This window comes from Rhincodon typus, chromosome 26 (assembly GCF_021869965.1).
Source record: "Rhincodon typus isolate 14 chromosome 26, sRhiTyp1.1, whole genome shotgun sequence".
Classification (NCBI taxonomy): Eukaryota; Metazoa; Chordata; class Chondrichthyes; order Orectolobiformes; family Rhincodontidae; genus Rhincodon; species Rhincodon typus.
The window spans coordinates 2,201,625-2,224,320 of NC_063357.1; the positions used below are offsets into that span (position 1 = coordinate 2,201,625).

The 22,696-nt window shown below is 45.5% G+C and overlaps 1 protein-coding gene across 1 annotated transcript in view; it reads right to left on the bottom strand.

Moving 5' to 3' along the window:
• The window catches only part of LOC109914708 (leucine-rich repeat-containing protein 75A-like), a 45,972-nt gene extending 23,282 nt beyond the window's left edge, over positions 1 to 22,690 (bottom strand). The window contains exon 1 of the mRNA XM_048612326.1: positions 22,002 to 22,690. Coding sequence (XP_048468283.1) covers positions 22,002 to 22,259 — 258 coding nt within the window. The 5' untranslated portion in view covers positions 22,260 to 22,690. The remainder of the gene's footprint in view (positions 1 to 22,001) is intronic.
• Positions 22,691 to 22,696: the final 6 nt, after the last annotated feature.

A 22,696-nucleotide genomic window follows, 5' to 3' on the forward strand; every position in this document is an offset into this window, starting at 1 on the left:
ACACACTCACACACAGACACACACCCACACCCCCACACCCACACAGGCACATACCCATACCCTCTCACATACTCACACCCTCTCATATAGACACACCCACACACTCTCACACAGACATACACCCACACAGGCACATATCCACACACTCTCATATAGACACACCCACACACTCACACACAGACATACACCCACACAGGCACATATCCACACCCTCTCACATAGACACACCCCCACACCCACACACACACTGGTGAATGAACGAGACGAGAGAGATGATTGTAGAATGTATTGGGCGAGACAGTTTTTGTCCATTTCTTACTTGCCATGACTCGTTGCAGTCTGTGAAAATGTGGGATTCAAGACTGAGAAACCCAACCTTACCAAAGCTGAGAGCAAATTGCTTGGGGATAATGCTGCCATGGCTGTTTAAGAGTAAATATCTGTAATTATAATAAATGTGACTCTGATGAAGCATGACTAAGGAGTGTGATAGGAACTGTGATATTTAACACTTGTTATTATCTTCTTACAGCTTCTGTGAAGGGAAATTTCTGTTTCTATCATGCTGTAACATTCTCGGGTAGTGTCAAAGCTTTTTACAGCCTAGTTTTTACATTCATTCAGAGGATGTGGGCATTGGTGGCTGCGCCAGCATTTACTGTCCATCCTGAATTGCCCCTTGAGAAGGTGGTGGTGAGCTGCCTTCTTGAACCCACCTGCTGGGTTGACCCACAATGCCTTTAGGGAGGGAATTCCAGGATTTTGACCCAGCGACAGGGAAGGAACAGCGATATGGTGAGGGGCTCGGAGGGGAACTTGTAAGGGATGGTGTTCCCATGTATCTACTGCCCTTGTCCTTCTAGATGGAAGTGGTCGTGGGTTTGGAAGGTGCTGCCTGAGGATCTTTGGTGAATTTCTGCAGTGCATTTTGTAGATAGTACACACTGCTGCTACTGAGCGTCGGTGGTGGGGGGAGTGGGATGTTTGTGGATGTGGTGCCAAACAAGTGGGTTGCTTTGTCCTGGATGGTATCAAGCTTCTTGAGTGTTGTTGGAGCTGCCCCCATCCAGGCAAGTGGGGAGTATTCCATCGCACTCCTGACTTGTGCCTTGTGTAATGACACAGACAGTTGAACCCAATCTGCCTTTCTACCACTGTATTCACGGTACAATAAAACTCAACTGTTGAAGACCCCCAATAGTTCCTAACCAGACTTTTCAATAACCAAACCCATACTTTGTGAATAATTAATTATATGCACTGGCTTTGTATCGCAAACAAAAGACTTAACAATTTATTGAAAACAAAATAAATTTAGCAAGAAAAAGAATTAAACAGGATAATCAGATTAATGTTCATGATGTGATATAGAAAACTGATGAAGGCAGAGCAGTAGACATTGTCCATATGGATTCAGCAAATCATTCAACAAGGTTCTGTATGGTAAACTGGTTAATAAGGTTAAATCTCATGGGATCCAGGGGTACTAGCCAATTGGATACAAAACTGGCCTGAAGGTAGGAGACAGAGGGTGGTAGAGGGTTGCTTTTCAGACTGAGGCCTGTGACCAGTGGTGTGCCACAGGATCAGTGCTGGGTCCACTGCTTTATGTCATTAACATAAATGATTTGGATGTGAATATAGGAGGTATATTTAGTAAGTTTGCAGATGACACCAAAATAGGTCATGTAGTGGACAGTAAAGAAAATTATCTCAGAATACATGTGAGGTGTGGCATTTTGGAAAGGCAAATCAGGGCAGGATTTATACAGTTAATGGTGGGGCCCTGGGGAGTGTTGCAGAACAAAGAGACCTTGGGGTGCAGGTTCCTTGAAAGAGGAGTCCCAGGTAGACAGAGTGGTGAAGAAGGCATTTAGCATGCTTGCCTTCGTTGGTCAGAGCGTTGAGTGTACAAGTTGGGAGATCATGTTGCGGCTGTACAGGACATTGTTTAGGCCACTATTGGAATCCTGTGTGCAATTCTGGTGTCCCTGCTATAGGAAGGATATTATTAAACTTGAAAGGGTTCAGAAAAGATTTACAAGGATGTTGCTAGGGTTGGAGGGTTTGAGCTACAGGGAGAGGCTGAATAGGCTGGGGCTATTTTCCCTGGAGTGTCAGAGTCATAACCTTATAGAGGTTTATAAAGTCATGAGGGGCATGGATAGGATAAATAGCCAAGGTCTTCTCCCCAGGGTGGGGTAGTCCAAAACTAGAGGGGCATAGGTTTAAGGTGAGAGGGGAAGGATTTAAAAGGGACCTAAAGGGCAACTTTTTCACGCAGAGGGTGGTGTGTGTATGGAATGAGCTGCCAGAGGAAGTGGTGGAGATGGGTACAATTACAACATTTAAAAGGCATCTGGATGGGTATAGGAATGCGAACTGTTTACAGATTTATGGGCAAAATGGATCTAGATTTATTTAGGATATCTGGTTGGCATGGGCAAGTTGGACCAAAGGGTCTGTTTCCGTGCTGTACAGCTCTATTACTCTATCTGCTTGAACACATGGTCTTTTCCAGACTTGCTAGAACCAATTCTCAGGTACTGATCTCATCAATAGCCAACTTCTGTTATCTGTTGAAACACCATGCTCTTCCCAGAATTGCTGTGTCTGTCGGAATCCTTTTAATCAAGAATTAGCCTTCAATTAGCTTCCGGGCCTGGCCTCCTTAATAAACAAAAACTTATTCTTTTCTTTGTTCTCTGTTCTTTTCCTTTTACCACAGTCTGTCCCAAAGTAATCTGAACCAAAATTGATTGAAGAAGATTAAAAATAATGAGAAACCAGCAAGGGTTCTAACACTTGTAGATGGTGGACAAACTTTGGGGAGGCAGGGGTGACTTAAGTGTGTTTGAAGAGTAGTCACAGAAAATACAACAGGCATTTTGTGCATAGTGAGATCCCAAAACAGAAATTTTGTGTCTTTTTTTTATGTTGGTTGAGAGATAAATCTCTGGCCCCCAACCCTGGGAGGAACTTGCATCATCTCTAAATAGTGGCTGTGTGATCTTATATGCAAACAAGGGTGAAGCCAGGAATTGGTTCACATCTCATCCAAAAGGTCAGCACCACCAACTGGAGCATCCCCCCACCCCGCAGATGTCCTGGGAATGCCAGCTTGGATTCTGGGCACATGTCCCCTGAGGGGGTTTGAATCCACAACTTTAAAGGAAGGTGCCATTACTAGAACACTTCAGTATGAAATCATGACAAAAAAAACCTGGCAATGAGGAACACTGCAGAATTTTATATAAAAATCAGATTTACGTGGAGACGTGTCAAGAAATACGACCTTTCTTCTACAATGCTGGGGAGATTTTATGATAGATTGGAACTGAGACAAGTGAGGCCAATTATTTTATTGCAACATTAGCTGAAACTTTAAAATGTGTCCCTGAGTGTTCTCTGGGGGAATGGCTGCATCCTGTAATTGGTTTCATCGCTGGGATTCAGTGCGACCTGGAGCTCTGCTTCACACAAGGACATTGACAGGAAGAAGGAAGGTGCCCAGAAAGGCACATCGTGACACTGCAGAAACTATGTGTTCTATTATTACACAGACATGCTGGAGCATATCACAGCTCGATCCTTGTGGACAAGAGAACATCAGGGACGAAGTACAATGTCATGAGCAAGCAGGATGAAGGCTGTGATGATTTGTCGCTGCAGTACGACCATCCAGATGTGTCCTGGTCCATGTTCAGCAGCTGTGGGGATTCAATCCAGCCACAGTAGATTTTTTGATATAAAAAACAAGATATGAACACATAATTTTGATGAAAACATTCACGGTCAGTGTAAATTACATGGCATGCATCCCCATTTACATTACAGGGAATAACAATCTGTACATATTATAGGGACATATCAACCTGCTTGTATGTTATGGGAAAATATAGTATTGTGTATACGAAAACAACAATCCTGTGTATATTATAGAGAAAGGTAGCCCCTTTGTGCTTTATGGAAAGTAACAACCTCCATATATACGATAGAGAATAACGGTCTTTGTGTACAGTACAGAGAATAGCAGTTCCTGTCTCTATTATAGAGATTAGCAGCACCTTTGTAGGTTATAGCGAATAGTGGTCCCTGTGTATATTGTAGAGAATAGCAATGCCTGTGTATGTCATAGAGAATAGAAGCCCACTGGTATGTTATAGAGAATAATGGTCTCTTTGTATAATACAGAGTATAAAAACACATATATCAAACACATACTGTGCATGTGGCAAACAGAATTAGTGCACATCGTGATGCTGAAGAGGAGGGAAAATGTGACACTGACAGGAGCAAACGATATGAAACATTTATTCGCAACAGGACTGAGTCCCACGAGCATTGCAATGATGCTGCAGAGGTGTACACACTGCTTTTAATCCAGGCAAGTGTCTGAAATTAGTCAAGAGGGCCCTTTGCTTTCAGATAAACACAGAATAATGTGCTGATGTCCTCTGAGCTTCCATCAGGCTGATTTAATGCAGCATTAATGGTTCAGCAATAAATCGAAGGCTTTGATTGAGAGAGCTCAGGGCTTGATATGTCAATCTGACACTCCCCAGTCAGTCAACAGCTCTACTGTGAACCACTACAGTAATTCCATCAATCGATCCAACACTAAACAGCTTCACACGCACTGACTCATTTCAAAATTAGATCTCAAATTTACCGACATTTTCTTCAAACTGCCATATATACAGCAGTGCCATTCATCCCAGGAGGGAACTGAACGCAGAGCCGCTCTTATTCAGGTGTTCCCCAGATATGGGCAGTCTATCTGGATGCTGCAGTTATGACTCAGAATTCAGAAATGGCATTTGGTGGAACAGAGACAGGTGTTGGGCATGGTGTCCCCTGCCCTTGTAGTAACACACGATGCTCTGCTTATATTGAGTAAACACTCCTTATCAACCAGTATAGAGATAGTCAGAAATATTGAGTGAGAATTCATGTTAAGGCTACTCAGACTGATAACCACTCGCAAATCTTCCCATGACTTCACACTGTTCTCTAGGGATCCTCAGAGGGTCGGTGCCGAGGGAGCGCCGCACTGTCGGAGGGTCGGTGCCGAGGGAGCGCCGCACTGTCGGAGGGTCGGTGCCGAGGGAGCGCCGCACTGTCGGCGCCGAAGGAGCGCCGCACTGTCGGAGGGTCGGTGCCGAGGGAGCGCCGCGCTGTCGGAGGGTCGGTGCCGAGGGAGCGCCGCACTGTCGGAGGGTCGGTGCCGAGGGAGCGCCGCGCTGTCGGAGGGTCGGTGCCGAGGGAGGGCCGCGCTGTCGGAGGGTCCGCGCCGAGGGAGCACCGCACTGTCGGAGATACACCCCTTCAGAACAAATGCAAAACCTGCCGTTGTAGACACAGAAGATTACTCTTGGAAGAAAAGCATGAGTTTCTCCTAAGCAATTTTCCACAATCAACAGCTCAGAGGGTATCTGAAAAATACTGTGTCTGTTCATTTATTGGAATGTTGCCTGTGGGATCTTGCTTTGCAGCCGCCATATAAAACTGTCACTGAACTCCAATGTAAGTCATTTTATCTGAAATGTGGTCTTTATTCATTCAATGGGATGTGGGTGGCACTGTCCCCCAATTACCCAGAGGGCAGTTAACAGTCAACTACATTACCGTGGGTCTAGAGTCACATATGGGCCAGACCAGGTAGGGAGGGCAGATTTCCTTCCCTAAAAGGCATTAGTGAACCAGATGAGGTTTTACAACAATTGTAACAAACGATACTAGATTCATGGTCGCCATCACAGAAATGAGCTTTCACTTCCAGATTGATTAATTAAATTGAAATTGCCCCAGCTGACTTGGCAGGGTTAGAACCTGTGTCCCAGAACATTAGCCTGGACTCCTGGGTTACTGATCCAGTGACATTACCATTACATCACTGTATCCCCAAGGATGACATTTAATAAATGATTTAATTATGTTCATTTATGATGTAGCTTTAACTTCTTGCACATTAGGCTTGATGATTGTACACTGTTGATTAGGCAAGAACTTTTCCTTCCAAGAAACCAGCATTTGTAATGCCAAGGGGTCGGTGAGTTGGTGGTCTCAGGCAGGGCGTGGTACCACCTTGGGCCTCTGATTACAGAAAAAGGAAATAAATCAGACTCCTTCTAACTGACTCCTCACTGCAGACTTCAGCCAAGAATACAGATGTTGTGCATGAATGGACAGCTGTGATGCCCCATTCATGGAAAACTGGCCAACAATCAATGATTAAGCATGCACATGTCCAGCAAGCAATTAGATCATATCCCAGGTTCCATTCCTCCTCAGGATGTGCCTTGTCCCTGGCAAGGCCCAAGATGTCTTTTGAGAAAGACTGAAAATAGGAGCAGGTGTAGGCTATTCGGCCCTTTGAGCCTGCTCTGCCAGTTGCTGTGATCATGGTTGATCATCCAACTCAATAGCCTGTTCCTGCTTTCCCCCCATATCTTTTGATGCCTTTAGCCCCAAGTGTTATATCTAACTCCTCCTTGAAATCATACAATGTTTTGGCCTCGAACATTTCTGTGGTAGAGAATTCCACAGGCTCCCCACTCTCTGGGTGAAGGAATTTCTCCTCACTTCAGTCCAAAATGATTTACTCCGTATCCTCAGAGTGTGAACCCTGATTCTGGACTCCCCCGTCATTGGGAACATCCTTTCTGCATCTACCCTTTCTAGTCCTTTATTTTATATTTTATAGGATTCTAATGAGACCCCGTTCTCAATCTTCTGAACTAAAGTGTATACATTCCTAATCAAACCGGTCACTCCCTGCACATCAGTCCCACCATCCCAGGAATCAGTCTGGTGAACTTTCACTGCACTCCCTCTATAGCAAGAACATCCTTCCTCAGATAATGATACCAAAACTACACACGGTATCCCAGGTGTGGTCTCACTAAGGCCCTGTATAATTGCAGCAAAACGCCATACCCCTTTATTTAAATCCTTGCACTATGAAGGCTGACATACTTTTTCCCTGTTGCACCAGCATCTTACCTTCAGCAACCAGTATACAAGGACACCCTGGTCTCATTGTACATTTCCCTCTTCCTATTCATGACCATTTAGACAATAATCTGCTCTCCCCTTTTTGCTCCCAAAGTGGATAACCTGACATTTATCCACATTATACTGCATCTGCCCACTCACTCAGCTTGTCCGCATCACATTGAAGCTTCTCGGCATCCTCCTCATAGCTCAGCCTCGCACCCAGATTTGTGTCATTTGCAAATCTGGAGATATTACATTTACCTCTCTCTCATCTAAATCATTCACATATTGTGAATAGCTGGGGTGCAGCACTGATCCCTGTGGAACCCCACTAGTCACTGACTGCAATTCTGAAAAAGACCTGTTCACTCCTACACTGTTTCTTGTCTGCCAATCAGTTCTCTATTCATTTCAATACACTATCCCAATCTCATGCAATTTACTCTTACATGCTAATCTCTTATGTGGGACTTTATCGAAAGCCTTCTGTAAGTCCAAGTTAACCACCTCCACTGGACACCTCTCATCAACTCTATGAGTTACATCCTCAAAGAATTCCAGGAGATTTTCAACCATTACTACCCTTTTGTAAACGCATGCCAATTCTGTCCTGCCACTATTTTTCCAACTGCTCAGTTATTAAATCTTTTATAATAGACTCGCATTTTTCCCACTATTGACATGACAATGTGGAAAATGAGAGTGTGCAAAAAGGTGAAGGAGAGCAGCCCAAATGAAGCAGACCTGGCATAAATCTCAATTTCTGTTCACAGCTTCTGTTTCCAATAACAGCTGTAGTGTGTCTTTTATGGCAATGGAATCAGTCAATGAGAAATAATTTGACAAAAGCAGAAGTGCTTCAGGTCACAGATACTGAGACACTTCACAGTTTCTCAGGAATGAAAAATCAGTGTAACAGATGCTGAAGGGTGCAGATGAGACCAATCTTTAGGACAAATAGTTCCTGTTACTCAAACCCACACTCTTGCCAAAGGTGATTAGGAGTGAATCTGAATGAGTTGATGTAAATGGCTCAGAATATTATGTCACAGATTAAAATTGAGCATATGCAGGCTGCATCTTGACTTTAAACAAAATGAGGGTTCATGTCTAGTTACAGGTGAAAAGGATGGAATGATGTGAAGTTTTTAGAAACCTTGGTCAGATCACAAATGGAAAACTATGTACAGTTCTGATTTTTAAATCATAAAATAAATATAGAGATACTGGAGGTGTTTTAAAAAACAGAATTTACAAGATGAAAGCTGAACTGGGAGATTATAACAATCAGGAAAGAGTGAACTAGCTGGTAAATAAAAACCGAAAGAACTGCGGATGCTGTAAATCAGGAACAAAAACAGAAGTTGCTGGAAAAGCTCAGCAGGTCTGGCAGCATCTGGGAAGGAAAAATCAGAGTTAACGTTTCGGGTCCGGTGACCCTTCCTCAGTTCTGCCAGACCTGCTGAGCTTCTCCAGCAGCTTCTGTTTTTGAACGAGCTGGTGTTGTTCTCTCCAAAAAAGAGAAGGCTGAGGCATCACCTGATCAAGTATTTAAAATCATTAAAGAGTTTGGTAGAACAGATACAGAAAATGTTTTAACTTGCAGGAGCTACAAACAGAAGATAGTCACTAAGAAATCCAATGGAAATCCAAGAAAACATCTTTCGACACAGAAACTGGGAAGAAGGTGGGACTCACTCCTGTAGGGAGTGGCTGGGGGTATCGTGATGATACACTGAAGGGGGGCATTGAATAAACATGTGAGGGAGAAAGGAATTCAGAGATGCTGACACGAAAAAAAAAGTCTTGTACTTCTTTAGTGCCTTTCACAACCTCAGGATAATGAAAGCAATGAACTACTTTTGAAACGTAGTATGGTTATAAAATAAAAACTCTTGTAAGCTAAAAGATGCATCACAGTAACTCATCCAGCCTCCTTCAAAAGCATCTTCTAAACCTGTGATCGCTACCACCAAGAAAGACAAGGGTAGCAGATACATGGGAACATCACCCCCTTTAAGTTCCTCCTCAAGCCATGCACCATCCTGACTTGGAAATATATTGCTGTTCCTTCAGTGTTACTCGGTCAAGATCCTGGAATTCCCTCCCTGAGGACCTTGTGGGTCAACCCACAGCAGGAGGACTGCAGCGGTTCAAAAAGGCAGCTCACTCCAGGCTGATGAGAGATGGACAATTCATTCACATCCCATGGACTATTGGGAAAATATGTAGCAGCCAATTTTCACACAGCAATCTCTCACAGACTGCAATATGATAACAACAAGATAATCTGATTTTTAAAGTGATGGTCTTGGTGGAATAATTATCGGTCTGGACACATCGGGGTAACACCCTGTTCTCTATTCTCTAAAGTTTCCTCCTGCCTGGCCCTGAACGCACATCTTTCACCAGTTTTTCTCCTCTCTCCCCTCACGTCCTCTCCAAACTCATCCTATGATGCTGTTTGGCCTGCTGTGTTCATCCAGCTCCACACCTTGTTGTCTGAGACCCAACTCTTTTTGTCGGGAAAAAACAATAATTTTGAAACGGTGAGAGACTGGGACATGTTGGTATTCAGAAGGACCTCAGCGGACATACATTACAGAAAGTGAGCATGAACATACAGGAAGAAATTACAAAGACAAATAGCATTTTAGCCTTTATTACAAAAGGACTGGAGTAAAGAACTCTGACTGCAATGACATAGGGCAGTGATGACACCACGCCTGTAATATACTATCCAACACTGCTTTCCTTACTCCAGGCAGCGAGTGCAACAATGGCCCATGCATTTCTGGGTGCAGGGAATTGTCCTATGAGGAGAAACTGAAGATTATGTTTCTAAAGTTTAAGAGAATTAAAGGTGACATATAATTATCAGAGGGTTTGACTGGGTAAATGCTGAGAAATTGTTCCCCCAGCTGGACAGTCTAGGACACAGAGTTACAGTCTGAGAGTAAAGGGCTGATCATTTCTGATTGAGAGGAGGAGAATCTTCTTTACTCAGGCAGCTGTGAATCCTCGGGACTCTCTATTGCGGGGAAGGGGTTGGGGTGCGTGGTGGGAGTTCAGTTGTCGAGTACATCCAGGACCGAGGTGAATAGGTTTTTGGACACTGAGAAAATCAGGGACAGGGGGCTATAATGGTAAGATGTAGCTGAGGTAGAAGATCAGCCATCATGTTATTAAATGGTGAAGCAGATTCAAAGGGCTGAATGGCCTCCTCATGTTTCTGTTTCTTATATTCTAATACTCAATTGACTCTGTTCAATTAAAATACTGACCACCTAACATCCCTTCCTGGTTCTTATGTCCTTTGATATTATTAACTATTCCCTCTCCTGTTTACACACTCCTTCAAGTTTGCTATTATCACCCAAATAACAAACTTGAGTCTATCTTTGCTGCAATTACACATTTTCCACAGATCTTTCCAGCGTGGCACTGAATTAAAACTAATGATATCCGATCTGACTCTGAGGAAGGTGAGCTTTTACTTCTCCTTTAACATGGTTAGACACACCAATCTCCTCCAACACCTCTTAGCTATCTTCCAACTGAACAGGATTGCACTTGTCTGGCTCCCTTCTAAACCATGCAATCATCCAAACTAGAATCTGAATTAAGAGCAGATGGAGGCCTCTGGTCCTTTGGTGCTTGCTCATCATTCATTAAGTTTTTCGCTGATCTAGTTATTCTGCATTCCCCTCAATAAAGCCCCCTTTACTTATCAATAATGTATGATCTCTGCCTTAAGGTTTGTCAAAACCTGTCTTCACAGCCTTTCAAGAAAGAGTGTTCCAAAGATTCAGACTCTCTTTGAGATAAAAGTTCTCCTCTTCTCAGTCTTAAATGAATGACACTCCCACCTTACTTTTAAACAGTGACCTCTCATTATAGCCAGGGTATTACTATGGCCAGGGATGATTTATAGACCACATATTCTTCCCATCACCAAGATTCTGTACCTTTTGGATGATTTATAGACCACATATTCTTCCCATCACCAAGATTCTGTACCTTTTGGATGGATGGTTAAGATGAAAGACAAAAGAGAACATCTGAGAAATGTGACCCTTCATTTACTCAAGATAAGCAATTGCAGCAATGTCTCGGGCCTTTCCCAACTTAATTTTGTAATCTTATAACAAATATGATTATCAGATGGTTTTGAATAAAAGATCCTGTCATCTAATAGGGGCCTACATTTGAGAATACACATTCCATCAGCTTGGCATTCAAATTGTTCTTCTATGGAGAGATTGTCAGATTGATTCTAAAGGTCGTAAGAATCTGGGTCCACTCCCTTCACCGCATGTAACTTCACACTGTAACAGCGAGTGAGTGCCATCTACCTCAACAAATCTGCACACAGTGTTGAGAAGGAACACACAAACTAGCACGCACACACACCCCGAGCGTGCACACACACCCCGAGCGTGCACACACACACGCGCGCACACACACATACCGAGCGTGCACACGCGCGCACACACCCCGAGAGCGAGCGCGCGCGCACACACCCCGAGAGCGAGCGCGCGCGCACACACCCCGAGAGCGAGCGCGCGCGCACACACCCCGAGAGCGAGCGCGCGCGCACACATACACACACACGCCGAATGTGCACACGCGCACACCCACACCCCGAGAGCGCGCGCGCACACATACGCACACGCACACACACAAACCCCGAGCGCGCACGCGCGCACACACACACCCAGAGCGTGCACACACACACACACCGAGCGCGCACTCACGTGCACACACACACACCGAGCGCACGTGCCAGCGCGCGCGCGCACACACCGAGAGCGCGGAGAGAGAGCGCGCACACACACACACCGAGAGCGCGCTCGCGCGCGCACACACACACACACACACACACTCCCATCACTTCTTGCTTCTGTGTTAACTCCTCATCTGCTGAACCCAGACCAGCAAACAATACAGCTCTGTAAGAGATATAGCAATATCAGCCAGATGGTTGACACAATTGGTTAAATTGTTCAGAACTGATCAGGTGCTGCCAACATCTCACAGCGGGAATAGATTCAGCCGAGTTGAAAGATTCTAGACTTTTCCATCTGCTGCTCTACATGGAGTCCTGGAGCAAGTACACAGGCTGTAAACACAACCAGATGTTTTCAAAGGAATGATCCTTCCCTTTTGTTGCCGAAACTGAAAACAACAGAACTGAACCCAAGATCCATACTGAAGCCTCTGCCCTCCAACGCTGCACTCAAGTATACACAAAGCAGTGGGTCATGCCTCAATAGACAAGAGTTTGCCTGGACAGGAAGTGATTTTTGATCTCTCTCTGTGTACAAATCTGGGCTCATTGCCTCATTCAGGGGAAAACCATACATTAGCACCAGGGAAAGGCAAACTAAGGTCCTGCATAAATTAGAGCCAACTTTGATCTAAATTTGCAGCAAAGCCCCTTTTGATCACTAACAGCATGAGCAGTTTCACATGTCCAGGTTCACATTCGCACTTCCATGGCACAGCAATAGTTAGTTATAGAGAAAAACACTTCCATTTTTACAGCACCTTTCATAACCACTGGACATATCTGTGCTTTATAAATCAATTAAAGCCTAGCCTATTGTCATTTATTTTATTGATTCTTTCACAACATGTGGTATGAGCCAGCATTTATTGCCCAACCCAAACTGCCCTTGACAAGGTTGTGCTGAGTTATCTTCTTGAACCCCTGCAAGTCCATGTGCTGTAGGTAGAGCCACAATATCCTGAGTGAGGGAATGCCAGGATGTTGGCTCAGCAACACTGAAGGAATGGTGATACACTTCCAAGTCAGGACGGTGGATGGTGAATGGCTTGGAGGGGAACTTGCTGGGGGTCATGTTCCCATTTATCTGCTGCCCTTGTCCTTATAGATGGAAGTGGTTGTGCATCTGCAGGGCATCTTGTGGATAGTACATTCTACTGCTACTAGGCGTCAGTGATGGAAGGAATGGAATGTTTGTGGATGTGGTGCCAATCAAGCGGGGGCTGCTTTCTCCTGGATGGTGTCAAACTTCTTGAGTGTTGTTGGGGCTGCACCCATCCAGGCAAGTGGGGAGTATTCCATCACACTCCTGACTTGAGCCTTAGAGACGGTGGACAGGCTTTGAGGAGTCAGGAGTTAGTAAGATGCTTCCATTGGTAGGAGAGTCTAGGACCCGAGAGCACAGCCTTAGAGTAAAGGGAAGACCTTTTAGAACTTTAGATAAGGAGAAACTTCTTCAGCCAGAGAGCGGTGAATCTATAGAATTCACTGCCACAGAAGGCTGTGGAGGCCAGGTCATTGAGTACATTTAAGACTGAGATAGATAGGTTCTTGATTGTCAAGAGGATCAAGGGTTACGGGGAGAAAGCAGGAGAATGGGGTTGAGGAACTGATCAGCAATGATTGAATGGCGAAGCAGACTCGATGGGCCGAATGGCCTAATTTCTGTTCCTATGTCTTATGGTCTTATGGAGTTGAATTTCTTGCTGCAGAATTCCTAGCCTCTGACCTGCTTTTGTAGCCATGATATTTCTATTGTTGGTCCAGCTCAGTTTCTGGCTAATAGTATCCCCACAATGTTGACAATGGAAATTCAATGATAATAATGCAACTGAATGTCAAGGAGAGATGGTTAGTCACATTCTGTTAGAGATGGTCATTGTCTGGCACTGTGTCACATAAATCTTGCTGCTGAATCAGCTGGGTGTTGATGAATTCTTCCATAACTTTACTGCTGATCAAAATGTGACTCTTAGGGCAGTAATTGGCCGGGTTGGATTTATGTTGCTTTTTGTGTACAGGACATACCTGGGCAATCGTCCACACTGTCAGGCATATGCCAGTGTTGTAGCTGTACAGGAACTACTTGCCTAGGGGAGCAGCATGTCCGGGAGCAGGTCTTCAGTACTATTGCCGAAATGTTGTCATCATCCATAGCCTTTGGAGTATTCAGTGCTTTCAACCATTTCTTGATAATAACGTGGAGTGAATTGAAATGGCTGAAGACTGTTATTTGTGATGTTGGGGACCACTGGAGGAGACTGAGATGCATCATCCACTTGGCACTTCTGGCTGAAGGTTGCTGTGAATCAGATCTTCAGCCTTATCTTTTGCACTGATGTGCTGGGCTCTTCCATCATTGAGGATGGGGATATTTGTGGAGCCTCCTCCTCCAGTGAGTTGTTTAATTGCCCACCAACATTCATTACGGGATGTAGCAGGACTGCAGATCTTAGATCTGATCCGTTGGTTATGGGTTTGCTTAGCTCTGTCAAACAAGACTACATGTGGGCCAAACAGCATAAGTAGCAAATGACGGATAGCTTCACCAGGTTGACCCCTCCTCCTCCTCAGGTATGCCTGGTGCTGCTCCTGGCATGCCCCCACCCCTACTCTCCATTGAACCAGGACTGATCTCCTAGTTTGATGGTAATGGTTGAGTGGGGGATATGCCGGGCCATAAGATTACAGATTGTGCTGGAGTACAATCCTGCTGCTGTTGATGGCCCACGGTGCCTCATGGATGCCCAGTCTTGAGTTGATAGATCTGTTGGAAGTCTGTCCCATTTAGTACAGTGATAGTGCCACATAACCTGGTGGATGTTATTCTCAATGTGGCTTTGTCTCCAGAGGGACTGTGCGGTGGTCACTCTCACAGACAGATGCATCTGCAGCCAGCAGATTGGTAAGGATGAGGTTAGACACATCTTTTTCTCTTGCTGGTTCCTTCACCATTTGCTGTGGCCTAGTTTAGCAGCTGTTGACCTCTACAGGCACAATGTCATGACCAGAGAATCAGTTTTGCGATGCTCGTTGAAGGACAAACACTGACCAAGTCACTGGGAAGAAACCTCACTCCCTCAAAACAGAAGCTGTGGAATCCATTATGTTCACCTGAGAGGCTCAAAGTGCCTTTGGGTTAACGTCTCAGATCAATCTTCCACCACACTGTTCCCCCATCAAACACTCCCACGACAGGGACAGCACGGGGTTAGATACAGAGTAAAGCTCCCTCTACACTGTTCCCCATCAAACACTCCCAGGACAGGGACAGCACAAGGTTAGATACAGAGTAAAGCTTCCTCTTTGATGGGGAAAGTGTAGAGGGAGCCTTACACTGTATCTGACCCCATGCTGTCCCTGTCCTGGGAGTGTTTGATGGGGGACAGTATACACTCCCAAGACAGGGACAGCATGGGGTCAGATACAGAGTAAAGCTCTCTCTACACTGTCCCGATTAAACACTCCCAGGGCAGGGACAGTATTGGGTCAGCTCCCTCAGCATTTTCCCAAAAATGTGCTTCTTCACTATTCCCAACTGCCAAGAGGGAAAATAAGTTTTGATTCTTGGGAGTGGGTCTGATAAAACCCAGGCCCAGTAGTGAAAGGTGAGTGGGCCCATCAGTTCCCACGTTCCATTCTCAGTTCCCACTCCCATGGTCTTCCAGTAATGTCTGCTGAAGCAAGGACTTCAACCACGGGTTAAAGAGAGCCCAGCTGTGAAATCTCAGCTCCTTCTTCAGGCCAAAGACTGACTGTCATGCACCAGCTGAACTTTGCACAGAGACAGTGGGAACATTCAGCTTTAACTGACCTTTCCTCAAAAAGCTGTGCTTTTAAGGATTAGGAGAGCAGCTGTTTGCTGCTCCTGGTGCTGTCTATTCTCAGCCTGGGAAACATCCGGCCATTCTGTACATGAAAGGCATTTCCCTGACCCAACCACTTCAGTCCACTCATGATCATCAGTAAAGTGATGGAAAGAGTCACTAACCATGCTATCAGGCAGTATTAACTCAGAAAATAACCAGCTCACAGACACTCAGTCAGGTCCCACCAGGATCACTCAGCTCCTGACCTAATGAACTTTTAAAAATTCATTCCTGGGATGTGGCCATCTCTGGCTGGGCCCAGCATTTATTGCCCGTCCCTAGTTGCCCCTTGAGAAGGTGGTGGTGAGCTGCCTTATTGAACCGCTGCAGTCCATGTGCTGTAGGTAGACCCACAATGCCCTTAGGGAGGGAATTCCAGGGTTTTGACCCAGCGACAGTGAAGGAACAGCAATATATTTCCAGGTCAGGAATATATGGTGTGGGTGACTATGCTTGACATCAATACAATATTCCACCCAGGTTTTTTTTTAATTAATTCAGGGGATGCCAGCATCTCTGGCTCGGACAGCATTTATTGTGCAGAGGGTAATTAACAGCCATCCCCATTGCTGTGGGTCTGGAGTCACATGTAGGCCAGACCAAGTAAGGATAACAGTTTCCTTCTTTAACGGGGCATTCCTGAGCCAGATGGGTTTTAACAACAAACAGCAGTTATCATACTTCCAGCCAGCTTATAATGCCAGATTTTCTGTTGAATTAAAATTTCACCAGCTGTCTGGTGGGATTTGAACCCATATCCTCAGAATGGTAGCCTGGAATCTGTGACTAACCATTCCAGTGACATTACCACAATGCCATTGCCCCTCCATTGTAGAGTCTGAGCAATACTAGAGTCAATGTGAATTAAGGATAAAACAAGACCCCTTTAATTCGTTGGAGTCATACCTGACACACAGGGAGATGGTTGTGGTTGTTGGGGGTCAGTCATCTCACCCCCAGGATATCCCTGCAGGATTTCCTCAGCGTAGTGTCCTCAGCCCAACCATCTTTAGCTGCTTCATCAATGACCTTCTCTCTATCATATGGTCAGAAGTGGGGATGCTCGCCGATGGTTACACAATGTTCAGCACCATTCACAACTTCTCAGATACTGAAGTAGTCAGTGTTCAAATGCAGCGAGATCTGGACAATATCCAGGCTTGGGCTGACAAGTGGTAAGTAACATTCACACTGATCATGTACGGAGTAATAACCATTGCCTCTTGGTGTTCAGTTGCATTATTATTGCTGAGCCATAGAGTCCTTGAGTTTTGAAGCACTGAAAGAGGCCTTTTAGCCCATATAAGTAGCGAGTCATGCTCGAATGGCTGAATGAACTACTACTGTTCCTAAACACCACAGGTTCACACCACAACCACCAAGATCAAGGGGACATGCCTCAGGAAAACCCCCACTCTGACATTTACCTACAAAGTCTCAAGTCCGCTATATAATCTGCAGAACAACAGCTGAGGCAAGATGAGAGTTTTTACCAAGAGCCATTTACAGTCCCGAAGAAGGCCTTTTGGCCCATTAAGTTCATGCCAGCCCTCAGGTAACCAATCCAATCAGTCTCAGTCCCCTGCTCTGTCCCCCATAGTCCTGTAACCTTACTCCCCTAGAGGGCCCTTCAATTTCCTTCAGAATTCTTTGACTGTCTCCACTTTTACCACCAGTGTGACTATGGCAACCAGAACTGGATGCAGTATTCCAACTGTGGCCAAACCAGAGCTTTGTAAAGGTTCTGCATAGCTCAACTGCTTTTATACTCAGTGCATCTGTTAGTGAAGCCCAAGGTCTTTGCTGATTCCACTGTTTCTCAACATGTCCTTCCCGCTTCAAAGATCAATGTATTTTCATCCCCAGATCTCTCTGTCCCTGCGCATTCTTTAGAGTTGTGTCATTTAATCTATAGTTCTTTTACCTGTCCCATCTGTCAAAATACATCATCTCCATTACATTAGAACAGACAGACGAGTGGAAATCTATTTTCTTTTTAATATGGTCTTGTGATGAGAGAGTTGCTGGGGAGGGCAGCCTTTATCCCATAGGAAGATAATAGTGAACAACTTTCCTGAACCACCGCTTGCTTCGCTCTGCTATTTCAGAGGGCAGTTAGGAGTCAGTCACAGAGGGAGCATTGTGGAGAAACTCAGTGTGTCTGACAGCATCTGTGGACATAAAGAGCTAGTATTTCAATTCCAGTATCATACGTAGGACTTTAATTGGACTTGAAATGTTAAACCTTTTCTCTCTCTCTCTACAGATGATGCCAGACCTGCTGAGTTTCTCCAGCACTTTCTGTTTTTGCTTCTCATTTCCAACATCCACAGTAATTTACTTTTGTGTTTGTAGAAGAGTCAACTGCAATGCTGTGGGTCTGGACTCACAGGTAGGATACCAGATTCTCTCCCCCTGAAAGGCATTAGTGACCCAGATGGGGTTTTCGCAACAGTCTGGCTGTTTTGTGATTATGAATGGAATTAGCATTTTATTTCAGATTAATTAAATGACTGAATTTAAAATCTCCCAGCTGTTGTTGAGGAATTTGAACTTGTGTCTCTGGTGCATTAGTCTGGCCGAATGGATTTACTGGCCCAGTAACACGATCACTCCTCTCCTGTCCCCACTGGTATGCTTTATTTGATTGAATTACTACACTGTTACCAGTTCTCGCAGTTTGGTATCATTGACAAGCTTAGAAAGTTTTACAGTATATTCCAATATCCAAGACTCCAATATCGGAAAAGCACTGGTCTTAACCCTGACCCTTGGAAAACCCTGAAATGCCACCATAGTTTGGGCTTTGCCTATCTGAACCTGATGTGGCAATGCATGTGTTAACTCCTGTAATGTAAAAACTAGGTGTATGTAATACAGTACTGAAAGATTAGACATTTGTTTATTTTAGCTCCTGGTATATGCATATATTACAGTCACAGACATTTCAGTGTCTGGGCTAATACTAGGCTTTTTGGTTAAAACAGTAGCACACTTTCATTAGCATGTCATGCTTCAAGCACCTTCAGTTAAGATGGAGTTTCAAGCCCTCAGGTAAAATGCTGTGGTATATAATGATGACACCATGAACATGTCTCTTAAAGGTCTACCGCATACTAACTATGAGACATCAAACACCCACTGAAAAATAACCATTTACCACAACTCTCCTTAAGCCACGCTTTTCTAAGCTCTTATCAACCGTCCTTTGTCATGAGCCTCATTTTAGTGATATATTACAGAATGTACAGCACAGATTGAGACCAATGAGTCCTGGCCTGTGTTTCTGCTCAACACAAGCTTTCTCCTACATTTCCATTTCACCCTATCACCATCTCCTTCATTTCCTTTCTCCCTTGTGTTTATCCAGCTTCCTCTTGAATGTATCGGTTTACCTCAAAAAATCCGTACAGGAGCAAGCTCCACACTGTCCCTACTCGCTGGGGGAAGAGGTTTCTTCTGAATTCCTAATTGAATTTATTAGTGATTATCTTAATCTTGTGGTGGGCTCCCCCAAACACATTTTCTACAGTTAAGAAAGTACATTTCTGCAGTGAATTCACAAGCTGAGGATGTCTCTGCACCTCTGTCAGCATTCCACCAGCATGGATATTGTGCCCAAGTGTCTTGTGTGGCAAAAAGAATTAAGAGCTTTAGACAATGAGAATGAATTATATAGATCATAAACCAAATTAAATAGAAGAACGACACCATATTTAAATTAATCAAAGGGTCAAAGCAATAGCTCCTGCTGGTTTAACATTGACATGTGGTTGGGACAGTCCAGGTTCACTATAATCCCTGACCTGTGCTGTTAACTGATTTCAACCGACACACTGAGTGGCTTCTGGAGCTGAAATGGAGAAGGTAAACCAGTCAGGGCACTGAGTGGCTTCTGGAGCTGAAATGGAGAAGGTAAACCAGTCAGGGCTATTACCCCAATCACTATTAATGGCCTCAACTGGAAACTGGACAAGGACTGGATTGAATTCAAACTTGATGGCCTTCATAGTTGAACAGCCATTTGAAGCTGTATGTCCAGTTTTATTTATGAAAATTGGTGAGGAAGTCATGAGAGGGTCTTCCTCAAGCTCATTCTATTGAAACCCATAGCTCAAGTGTCTCTGGAGCAAGAGACTGAAGAAGAGCAGTTTAAAGAACTGAGGAAAGGCCATTTGGCCCTTCATAGCTACAGCACACAGGGGCATGGTTTGGGTTATTCGTTCCTGTGTATGCATCTATCACGTGACTGCAAGTCTCCAAATATAAAGGACACCATCTCACCCAGAAAAAGAACTCAAAATCAAACAGCACAAATCCGAGCTGAATTGAAAGTTCTGACGAGGAATGAGAAGATCGCACACTGGCTGAGAACAGACAGATCATAATGTTGTTTCAGAGATAGTAGGAACTGCAGATGCTGGAGAATCTGAGATAACAAGGTGCAGGGCTGGATGAACACAGCAGGCCAAGCAGCATCAGAGGAGCAGGAAAGCTTTTCTGATACTGCTTGGCCTGCTGTGTTCATCCAGCTCTACACCTTGTTATCTCAGATCATAATGTCGTATGGCTACAGAAGCTGTGTATCTGAAAATTAACTTTTAAACCCAGCAAACATTCAGTGGAACTATTAAGCTCTGTGTGTTTTACGTTCCTCTCTGTTCAGGGGAGCTTTTAAAAAAAAGCAGAACAAGAATTGGTGCTCAACAATGATTGCTAAACCCCACTGTGATAGGGACATGGCACCGAGCATCAAAGTATTGGAATTATTGTATGCTTGGTTAACTGTTGCACCTCCAGTGAGGATTCAGCACTACCCCCAACCTTTAACCATTAATTCATTCTTGATCATTAATTCCTTACTCAATAATCCATCCCAGTCTAGCTATTTCTGTAGTTACTGTACAAGATAAACATGCACATTAATACAAATATAGAAAGTTAAAGAACATCACGAGTATTTTCACACTTTGTTTTTGGAAATGGTGGGAAGTTACATTCAATCATTAAAAAAATCACAGAGGTGGCCATTCAGCCCTTCATATCTATGCTGGCCTTTCAAAACAGCTTTCCAATTAGTCCCACATTGCTGCAGCAGAATGTGTAAAGCTCTACTTGGTCTTCAGTTATGTGGGGCCATGATCTGATGAATCCATTCGCAACTGCTAATCTAAGCCTATAGGTCCCTAAAATTAGCCTCAGTTCCCCTGGGCTAAGGGAAGGATGAGTGAAGGAATCCTGCTCAGGTTTCCATTCGAGCAAAGCCAATCTGGCAGTTGTAGGTATATGTGGTAGTGTGGTGTGGCACAAGCTGAACATGAAACTGACCTTGGCTGTGGAGGTTTCCAAGGTTGAACAGCCCACAGATTGATCAGCCTCTCACATGGGAAACAGAAGCCTGAGCTGAATAAGGGAGGATTGGTCAGGTTGACCTCTGAGGAGGTGAATGAATTGGAAGGGGCTGGGAGTGTGGGGGGAGACATGGTTCCCAGTTCATCTGTTTTATCAAAATGGATTTTGGAAGGAGAAAGTGTGTGAGTGAAGCGGTGATAAAGCCATATCAGGGGTTCATTCACTGACCCAGTGAGGGTGCAGCACACAGCAAGGGCCAATCGTTACTATTTGGAGAGGCAGTTTACACATTCTCTTCACTGTCTGTGTGACATTCTGCCACCACGAGGTTGTCTGGGCAAAGACAGGCTGACCCCCACTCTGCGGGCATTCACCCCCACACCGTCAGGGAAGTTTCAGCAAAATGGAATCAGGCAAGTGAGGGACGGAGGGAGGGAGAGCATGGAGACACTGAGGAGTGAGTGGAGATGAATCCAGTGGCTGGAGTAGACAGGGGCAGAGGGGGTGGGGTGGAGGCGGGTTGGGGGGTGGGGGGCAAAGGAGGACAGGGGGGGGGGGGGGAGGGGGTAGGGGGGGGGGGAGGGGGTGGAGGACAGGGTAGGGTGAGGGGAGGAGGACAGGGTAGGGTGAGGGGAGGAGGACAGGGTGGGGAGGGATTGAATGGTCAAGAGGGAGAAGTAGGGGAAAGGGCAGGAGGAGTAGTGGGGAGGGGGGTTGAGATGGGGAAGGATTGAGAGGTCAAGGGTGGAGAAGGGAAAGGATGGGTAGGAGGAAGGAATGGAGGGGTAGGAGAGGGGGAAGGAGTGTAGGAATGGGAAAGGATTGAGGAGTTCAGGGAGGAGGGTGTTGCGGGGAGGGGGATAAGGGTTGAGAATGGGGACATGTCAAGGGAGGATTGGGAAGGGGAGGGAGGATTGGGAGGGAGGGTGAATAGGTTCCAGCCTTTGGCAGCGATGTGTACCCCGAAAGAGGGAGAGTGAAAGGGCACTCACCTGCCGCAGGCTCCTCAGTAGGTTCGAGGCCTCCTCCTGCCGGCCTTGCTTGGCCAGGGCGGCCATGTCCTGAATCATAGCAATCCGCCTCTGGTAGGGGGGAGCCCCCGGGCTCCTGGTGCACCTCTCCCCGGACTTCAGCACGAAGCCCCGGAGGAAGTCTCCTCTGTCCCGGCCTGAGGATTTCTTCCTGCAGCTCTGAGGGGCACCCTCCGCCTCCTCTGGAAACTGTCTCCCTTTGCTCTGCCTGCCTCCCATGGCCGAATTGCCAGCGCGCCTGCAAACTTCAGAGCAGCATTCCCGAGAGCAAGATCGAGCCGGATCCCTCCCGATTGGAGAGCGGCATCTCGCACCATCACTTGGGAACTCGCCGGCTCCCCAGGTATCGATCCGAATCGATTAGAATCGGGCTGACAAGTAAAACTATTGGAACCAGCGTGCTGTCTGTGAATCCAAGTTTCCCGGTGGGAATGCTGATCAATTTGCTGTTCTTAGAGACATTCCGATGGACTGAGCGGAGTATCGATTAGAGTCGATGCGGGAGGGGGGGGGGGGGGGGGGGGTGAAAGAGGGGGGGGGGAGTAATGCTCGGAGAGTGCATCAGGATCGGGGGCAGAGACCGCCCTGGCCCCAGCCGGAAAAATTGCATCGATTAGAATCGGATACGAGTCGAAAAGAGAATCAATGAAACAAAC